Source organism: Colias eurytheme, chromosome 6, assembly GCF_061535395.1.
Source record: "Colias eurytheme isolate Ceu_HAF_F1 chromosome 6, ilColEury1 Martin Lab GWU primary, whole genome shotgun sequence".
Lineage (NCBI taxonomy): Eukaryota > Metazoa > Arthropoda > Insecta > Lepidoptera > Pieridae > Colias > Colias eurytheme.
In genome coordinates this window covers 4547358-4556754 of record NC_142985.1, presented here as the reverse complement: position 1 = coordinate 4556754, position 9397 = coordinate 4547358, and the positions used below count along the sequence as shown (strand labels likewise).

Below are 9397 nucleotides of genomic sequence, written 5' to 3'. Positions count from 1 at the left end.
TGGTGCCAAGCGAGTGACGCTGCGTGTTCCATTACTTACCATATGGTAAAGTATATACTTACTTTACTTAATTTCTATATTGTAAGGGATTCAATAAAATAGCATGTTTCAGTATCATACGTAATATATTCAATAAACTTTTCGTTTATATAATTGAATGGAATAAACATTTAGCCGATATTAATCAATTATACAAGCCATAAATGCTTTTGTTGTGAGCCTAATGACGTAGTTTTACAATAATCTTATAACATTAATAAAATATTTACAATTATTTGGAAATACCATCACAGCTTCACAAAACAAGCATAACATCGAAATAACAAAACAATTTAATTTTTTATTTCTATTTCGTTTAAAACTATAAAACAATATTTTATGAAACTGCGCGAAAAAACAGCCTCGTTTTATAAATGCGTAAATACTGTAACAGTTTATAACTTGTCTCACTTATAATAATTAGTTGCTGTATTTCTTATCTGAATGGTAGAGAAAAGTACACTTTATTATACTTTTTAGAGCAGACTAGGTTTAATTTTTGTCAATTGTAAGCGTATATTGCATATATGTACAGTTTTATGCCTATTATTAATTTTTTGGGCCGGTAAGACAAGTATCTATGTATGAGTTTGGTTTAACATACTTTATTCTAATCAATCTTTGGATTGAGTATTACTTAACAAAAATAAGGAATGTGCGTATTCTATAACTTTGTAGAGACTAACGAACAAGAAGGTCAATTATACTATAATATAGAACATAATATACAGTTATGTGCGATATAATTCTAAAGTATATCTTATTGACTCATTATTTTCTATACATTATCATAAAATTATTTTTATGTTCATCTAGATAAGTACCAACTACATAAGCACAAATGATGAGATTATCCACCTTTTAGATACTATGTATTACAATTTCTATAACTTTAATAAATAAAAAGTATGCTACTTATATACAAACGCGAGATAATATTATACGTAATATATTTTGAGATTCAAATTCATAATGACGTGACAAAGGGGAAATGATTTTTACATTGAGTTTAATGGACTTAAATACCAATTTTAGTTTTCACTAGCTTCCGCCCGCGACTCCGTCCGCGCGGATGTCGGTCTTCGCGTGGATGGTTTATTTCTCCATTTTGAGTAACTCTGACAATGACATCTTATAAATATCTATTGGACCCAAATACGGCTAGGCCTATAATAATACGCAACGTGTGTTCGCGGTTCTACAGAACAACGTCTATGGATAAAACTGAAAAATTAAGATTATTTTTTTTTACGTATTTTTCCAGGATAAAAAGTATCCTATTTTACGCCCAGGATAATAAGGTATAATTATACCAAGTTTCATCGAAATCGAACCGTTAGTTTTTACGTGATGCCTGAACATACAGACAGACAGACAGACAGACAGACAAAAATTTTTTTAATCACATATTTGGGTTTGGTATCGATCCAGTAACACCCCCTGCTATTTATTTTTTCAATATTTTCAATGTACAGAATTGACCCTTCTACAGATTTATTATATGTATAGATATGATTTCGTAATATTTTCTAACAAGCAAACGTATAGCTTACGATTATTAAATACCTATACTTTAAAGACTTCTGTAATACGTTATAGGATGCACAGATGCAACATTCTTTAATACTAACATGGCACTACACACCATCAACGGTTCTTATTCAGTCTTTCTAAAATGATGTCACGGTTATTGGCTAACATTGATAGTCAATCAATTTTTCTATACAATCGTATTGGTTCAGACCATTTTCCTTTCCGCGATAGCGTGTGGGTGTCCCGGATGCCCGTAATGTCCCGGCGAAGTCGGTTCGTACAGTGACATCTTCAAGCGTTTGCACTTTGCCCGTCGGTTCTTGAACCAAAACTGAACATTTTTCGATTCGAGCCTCGGAAATTTTTGCCTGTACGGCATTCTGTTTAATTCTTCGGTATATTTGAGAATCAAGTTGTGTGACGGGTGCGTGTTCATGGAAAACCACTGTTCTAGAACAGGGACTTCAGAGACGGGGTCAATGAAGGTCCGGTTGCGTTTGCGGCGTTCGTCGGAAGCTCCCGCTAGAGCGAGGTTCAAACCACTAGCGCCTTCACCAGGAACCGGTCCAACTCCAGGAAAGCCACTCATGTACTGACTCATATACATAATCCCGTGGCTGAACATCGGATGGTTTGGGACCATGGGAAACGGTAGACGATCGAGGTGTGGTGACGCAGGTCTGTAATGACGTTCTTGAACAACTTCATCATCAGAAGCGAGGTCCTGCTCGTCGCCGACCCCATTTTCATCATCATTGTTGTTGTTATTGTTATTGTGCGAACTATCACTGTTTTTTGCTGGCGACCGTTGCGGTGATTGCATCTGCTCAGATTTTGTTAAATCTCGAGGCTCTTGTTTGATGTCATGTACCTGTAAAAATAAATTTGTTTAGAAAGAACTAATAAGTCAGTAAGAGTGTTTGTTTTAGAAAATTTTACCAGACCCTTAACGTAATTTTGTTACAGTATCATATGAAATTTACCTTTATTATATCTGGAGGCTTTGGTGATTCCTTAGATAATTCCTCTTTTTCATTTTCATTGTTGTTTTTCCTAGTAGTTATGAGTGATAATGGAGCATCTGGACTGTCTGGCCTTTCATCGGTATTCATATCAACACCATCGTCTTCCATATCAGACCCAGCATTCGATAAATTGTCTTCAGACATCACAGACATTGGGTATCGCCCAGGGCTTCCAGAAAGCTGCATTGGGCTTTTTAATAAATTGTGATCATGCGGTGAATAGTTATCATTGCCAGTCAATAACGACCCATTTGAAGGACTGTGACTTCTACTATTGAAGCCATTAATTCCAAGATGTCCTCCCAATCCACCAATATTGCGCAATTCGGCTCTCTTTTGTGCAGCTCTTGCATTTTTGAACCAGTATACGACATTATTAACGTCCAATGGTTTTCGGCCTCTTCTCGATTCCAGATTATTCAATTCTCGAACATACTGCTGTATTTGTTGCCTGCTGGGATGCTGATTCTCAGCGAACCAACGCTGTAGCTTTGGTAATTCTAGCTCAGGATCGAAGCTTGTTCTCATTCTAGTTTTTTGAGTTGGATATTGACTTTGAACGGTTTGAAGAGCTGGATGCAAATGTTCCGGCATGGCATTTAAGGTAGGAGATCTGTTCTTGGGTCCTGGCGAAGGATACCGACGAGGACTAAAGGGCGGGGGACGAGGTGACACTTGTGCACTCCACCAAGATTCGAATTTGCGACGAGTTTCTTCCGTAGGTTCATGTAAATTGTGTGGCCCTGGTGTTCTATCCTGCCCTCTGCATATCTGCGCCAATGTCACCTGTAACAATAAAAAGTATATCAAGTCTCACGCTACCCATACCAATGTTTGTACAACAAACAGAAAACAAAAAGAAACCGCAAACAATTTTAGATGGTTTTAAAGAGGTCAGTCTAACCAATAACAGATACAGAGATAATTGTTTGAATAAACAGCGAGCATTGTTTCTCAGAACATTGCCATTAGATTATGAAAATATTAGGCCGGCTGTTAATGTATGTGTCATGCGCCAGCGGCCGGCTCGGTGCAGATGCGAGGTGTTTGCTCGCTGGTTAGTGCGTATCACTCCTTCGCCGCCGCCGAAACTTCAATCATGGTTTGCTCTAAAACAATGAGCGGGAAGGGCGTCTTTATAATTAGCATCCACCTACAACGCCTTAACGAAACGCCGGCACACCGTGTAACTAAGTGGTTGTACTAAAATGTTTCGTCGGTATCTAGATTGAAAAGTACACTCTCGACTCGTTTAACACAATAGGCAAATAGAGAGATTTTCACGTTCAAAGTCTCGTTTTAATTATATAACTATGTATTTAACATATCTTGACACCCTTATTTGATCAAGTATTAATTATTCAAGCGGGAAAATTGAATCATATATCTTTTAAGATAATACAGATGTTTAGCTTTACAGTTATGCAAGCAAAATCTGCTCATATCAGTAGATTACATTGTACAATAGCAGTGATTACGTTGTGAAGCAAGTTGTCGGCCTTGCACGTATGTCTATGCATTGCCGAATGTTAGTTAAACAGTAGCCAAGTATTGCATCAGATAGTGTTAATTCATGTCAACCTGGAGGCATTAGCATCTAGCCACAGTGATACGTTAATCCGCCTCTTTGTTTTGTGTTTTTAAATAGTGCGGTCATATTTGCTTTCAGATATTGTCTGCTTCAGATACATGTAAGATTTACGAGAGCTGGCGCCTCCGTGATAACTCTGTCATGTGTAATCTTCTCGGTACGTAATTCGGTGTGTGATTGCGAACATCACTTGATACACTCGTAGTTACTAAGGACAACTTAGAACACAATAGGCTTAGTCTTATCTGATATTAATTTCATTCTGTTTATATTTGCTACTTTACACCTGTCAGAATTAGAGGAGATAACACTTCTCCGAGATATCATTAAGACACATTTATGGAATTCATCTCTTGATTCTAATTCAAACAGTTCTCAAGAGCGTTGTAAAAGTTTGTTGCGAATGGAAATGGAAGTAGCGCAAATTGGCGCGATAAATTACCATAATATCATAGTCGGAGTTCATCTGGCGTTTAGCTACTGTTAACTTCGAGCGATGTCTTTGATTATCTCGCCTCATTGCGGCTTCCTTTGACTTATTAGTTATCGCTTCACAACTTGTAAATTCTCGCTTTAAGGTTTTTCGACTCCATATTTTCGATATTGGTGTATTATTTTTAAGCAATGTAATTATTCGTCAATTATGTAGGGGAGACCGAGGGGAGTTGAAACAATTTTCACGTTTTGTTTAATATAACTCAAACTATAATCAGAAATCTTGAGGTACTAGTACCAATCGATAGGTTATTCTATACACTTGCGAATGGTTAGCAAAAAGAAACTGTAAGCCTTAAAAAATGTGGTGAAAAATCGATTTAACCGTAACAAGTCAACTTGTTTCAACTCTCCTCATACCGAGGTAAGATGAAACAGAGGTCGAGGAGAGTTAAAACATTACGATTTTGGGCAGTAATGGGAGCTGCAAAATAAAATAATTTGGAAAATCCAAAAGTGCACGCCTCATAATTTTTTTTTAATAAATATTTATTAATTATTATTTTTGTTTATTTAATAACAATTAAACCACATCGCATCAGACCCTGAAAAATGAAAGGGTTCTATTCCTGAGCATACTCAAGCGTAAGAGAAAAAAAAAGACTCGATTAGTAAAGTATTTCAGTCGCTATCGTGTTAACAAGAAAAAGGATCCGCACATACAGACACACGGACGTCCAAGACAGAACTTTTTTAAACTGTTTTTTAACTAGTTTAAATAACAAAAATGACATCAAAAATATCAATATAGTTAAAAATAGTGTTTTTTCTTAATATGTGTGTGTATGTATTATCTTACAAGTGCAATGTATGATACATAAAGACATTTTAAGTTTGAAAAATCAGATGTTTTGCGCGAAGTGACAGTAGTACCCACCTCAACGCTTCGCTTATGAGGCGTGCAAATGATGATTTGATCTAAAGGTTTTAATTAAAATCAATCTTTTCAAGTACTCAACAACCTTTTTAGTAATATTTTAATGACATATCAGTCAAGTAGGTCTAATACAAATAATAAACTCGTTAATTACTAAAAATTAACATGACGCCTTATGCTTAACATCAATTATAATCAGTCAAATCAACAAAATGTTTTATTGCATTCTTATATAATTAAATCTTTGACATAAAGTAGTTATTAACTATCAGTAATTTTTTTAAGTGTTACAATCAGTGCTATAAATTATTTAAGTAAAAATACTAGAAAAAAATGTCAAAGATCAATTGGAAACACATTAATCTGACAAGTAGTTTGAATATGGCTCCATACAGCAAATGCAGCAGGATTAATCCTCTTCTCCTTCATCACCTTCTTCGTTTCCTCTCTTTTTTTGAGAACCTTAACCTTTTTAGTTTTACTGCCTGGTTTTGATCTTTTTCTTGCTTTAGTTGCTTCAGTAGGGATGTTGAAACAAATAAACACATTAAATCAACAATAAAATGCATTAATGTAAAGTACTTTTTATTTCTTAGCTATAATTATATGTTCAATTTAAACCGAGGAGAGTTGAAACAGTTTGTTTACACCTCAGTGAGAAAAAACCTCCCAATTTTTATTCAAATCACGATCAAGCAGTAAATACACAGAAATCAAATTTACCAAGTATATTTCATGAATCTATAGATAATGAGATTTCAAAACGTATATAACTCAACCCAAAATACAAAACCACTAATAAAGTACGAGCATCGTAAAAATTCGTGAAATACTTACTTTTAGCGATTTTCGGCACATGTCATTCAGAACTACACAACTGCACAACTGACGTCATCGGCGTAAACTGACGCGATAGCGGGTTGTGGAAGGTGATTAAAAACTACGTTTCCAGATCGCTAACGGTTTTAGGTTCCGAGAAATCGGGACTGTTTCAACTCACCTTTGTTTCAAAACCCCTCGGTCTCCCCTATAACCCTGAAAGCGCTAAATTGAAATCTCAAACCCGAATCGTGTCAGGCGAGGGCGCGCCTCGAACGCTAACCTCGCGTTTAATAAGATTATAAAGCATTATTTTATGGTATTAATAAGATCAAAAGCGTTCGTACATCTAAAACTCCTTTTAACCCTCTTTCGCTAACTCAAGGTGGTAAGATGAGGGATCGGGCCCGCTTGTATTACGCTAATATATTGGAAGAGCACGTGGGTAATGGGGATTTATTATTTGATTAAAACATGTGATCGAAAATTTGTAAATAAAATATTGTTCTAAGATATCTTATAAAAACTGCAAAATAAATCCCTATGCGAAAATTATGGAATTTACTACGTACCTACTCTTGTAATATTATTGTAATTTATTTATTTCTTAAATTTTATGGCTTTTATTAATTAAGTTAATATGACTTTTTAATTCACGGTTTAATTAAAATCACGAATGTAAAAGAGCAAATTATCGGTGTATTATTTTATCTGAAAGTTTTGCAAGAAAAGGGGGAAGCTTTAAACTTATTCCTCCTTAATCTAAAGTACCTTCACTTAACTAACCCTATGACGAAGTGGATGTTTAGAAAATTTAATAAGGTTCCAACGCGGATGAGTCTCAGATTCAATTCAATGTATTATGTATGAAGCATGAGGCATTGATGTGCTATGTCTTAGTTTATAAAACTGTATATTCACAATTATTTTTACAATTTTATAGGGCAGATCATCAAAATTAAGGAGTGGGTACATAATGAAAATATAAAAAACCGAAGATCTTTTACAACGACCATAATTTATAATTATAAGTGTAAGAAAATGGTAAGTCGTTAATCATTGTAGATTTTAAATATCAAGTTCTCATAATTCATACATAAAACACGTTATTAAATATTCCGATACATCTTGTTACAAAGGAAGAATATGAAAACAGCGTTTCCCTGATCCTTATTAGCAGGGACTTAGACAGCGTGTAAATTATAACGAGCCCCAAATATACGGGAGTCTACTTAACAAGACTTTGATAATCTGTCTCCATCTTTAAAATCCGACCTCGCGATGAGCGGCATTTGTATGTTGAGATACGAAGTCGAAATTGTTAAGAGGACTTAAAATACAACGACTTACCGTACTTTCAATTGTTATTGTAGCGGTCCTAATTGAATAACGGTTACGATAATTGCGTTTTCATTGGTCGGAAAACGACGAAAATTTCAGGTGAAGTTGTAGTTATGTTCGGGGAAAATTATCTATGAAGGGTTATTTTATTTAATAACGACCGGGTTTTCTATAAATGGTCTTTATCGAAACTCGAAATGGAAGTATTGACAGTTCTATGACCAAAATGGCAAAATGTAATTATGTATTTCAAATTGATTCACCAACTTTTCAATATTTGTTCCCAAAAAAAACACGTAAAATATTTAGTTTCAATAATTAAATTTATAATATTAACGCACTGCCCTCGCATTAATATATCGACAAAATCGTAATAATTATACATAACCACGAATATTTTCAATTGGTAATGGAGGACTATTCAGTTGCCGGCTTAAATATGAAAACAATGAATTTCCCGGTAATGAGGGGGGGTGTTTAGGGGTGAGGGGGGGCGTATTGTTCTGTCCCGGGGTTACAATCAGGTATTAAAACGTAACATTACCAGGACAGTGGGAATCTGGCTCAGCCCAGTGTAGCGCGATCGCATTGTCGTTAAGAGTTGGTTTTAATGCCTCGATTGATGTTATTTGCTTTGACAGATGTTTAGATAATACGCCGAATTTGTATTTGTTACATCTCGGTAATTTAGTTGATCTAATTAAATCGCAATTGTATTGAATTGGTATTGAAATACAGTTGTTGAAACGAAAACTATGGTAGTGAAGTAAGAGGTTGATATCTATCGATTTGTTTTTCTTTTAATTTGACTTATTGCTATTAGTATATTGTAGTTTGTACACTGAAAAATACTAGTATAAATAGGTTTAAACGTATTACACGTGGATTAGTGTGTTTAACTAGAAATTAGAAGTTGCCTAGTTTTTTCATAATCTATGCATGGCATTGTTCTTTTCCTTCAATATATTATAGCTTGGTCTTTCCTTGAATACTTAAGAAATTTTAAGTTCATTAGCTTTATATTTAAGAATTATCACATAATAGATTGATAAATTTAATTTTTACTCTATTTATAGGTACCTATAAGATATATATACGTGTTTTACCTCATCCAAGGGGCAGCCAGTGGACATCAAAAGCGGTCTGCTCTGGACCAGCAGCAATCTCAACAGCTTGTCCTTAATATCTTGCAATGGTGTTGGTCTTGGTCGCAGCAGCTGGATCCTCAGGGTTGCGACCGTGGTCAGCTCGCCCAGTACTTCGCCAACCGTTGCAAGTGGCCCGTCAGATATGCGCTCGAAGGGAAGTGGCTTCCAGTTGTTTATGACTACAGATCCTGGTGGAAAGGTATTGAATTAGAGTAAGGAATAAAGTGACTATGGATCTTGATAGAGTAGATAATGATGAAATGTAAGTGAAAGCAAAAAGATCTGATAAGAAATTTCCTAAAATTAGGTTACGGAGAATTTTTCCCAATTGTAGCACCACGAATTCTGTTGTTTCAATTGATACATGTAAAGTTATAACGTATTTAATAAAGTACAATATTGTTTTTTCCTTGCTCTTAATTGCAGATCTGCATATAGCAAGTTTTGATAAATCTCTCGCTAAAATAGATTAACTCTCAAATAAGGATCGATTGCATTTAGTCATTTACTGTACTGTGATGTATATATA

General features: G+C 35.0%; 1 protein-coding gene across 1 annotated transcript in view; it reads right to left on the bottom strand.

Moving 5' to 3' along the window:
* Positions 1-1546: 1546 nt before the first annotated feature.
* Positions 1547-9397, bottom strand: part of dve (SATB1_N and homeodomain domain-containing protein dve) — a 68540-nt gene continuing 60689 nt past the window's right edge. Inside the window, exons 4-6 of the mRNA XM_090102617.1 lie at positions 8827-9056; positions 2556-3383; positions 1547-2443 (exon numbers count right to left, since the gene is read on the bottom strand). Coding sequence (XP_089958743.1) covers positions 1778-2443; positions 2556-3383; positions 8827-9056 — 1724 coding nt within the window. The 3' untranslated portion in view covers positions 1547-1777. The remainder of the gene's footprint in view (positions 2444-2555; positions 3384-8826; positions 9057-9397) is intronic.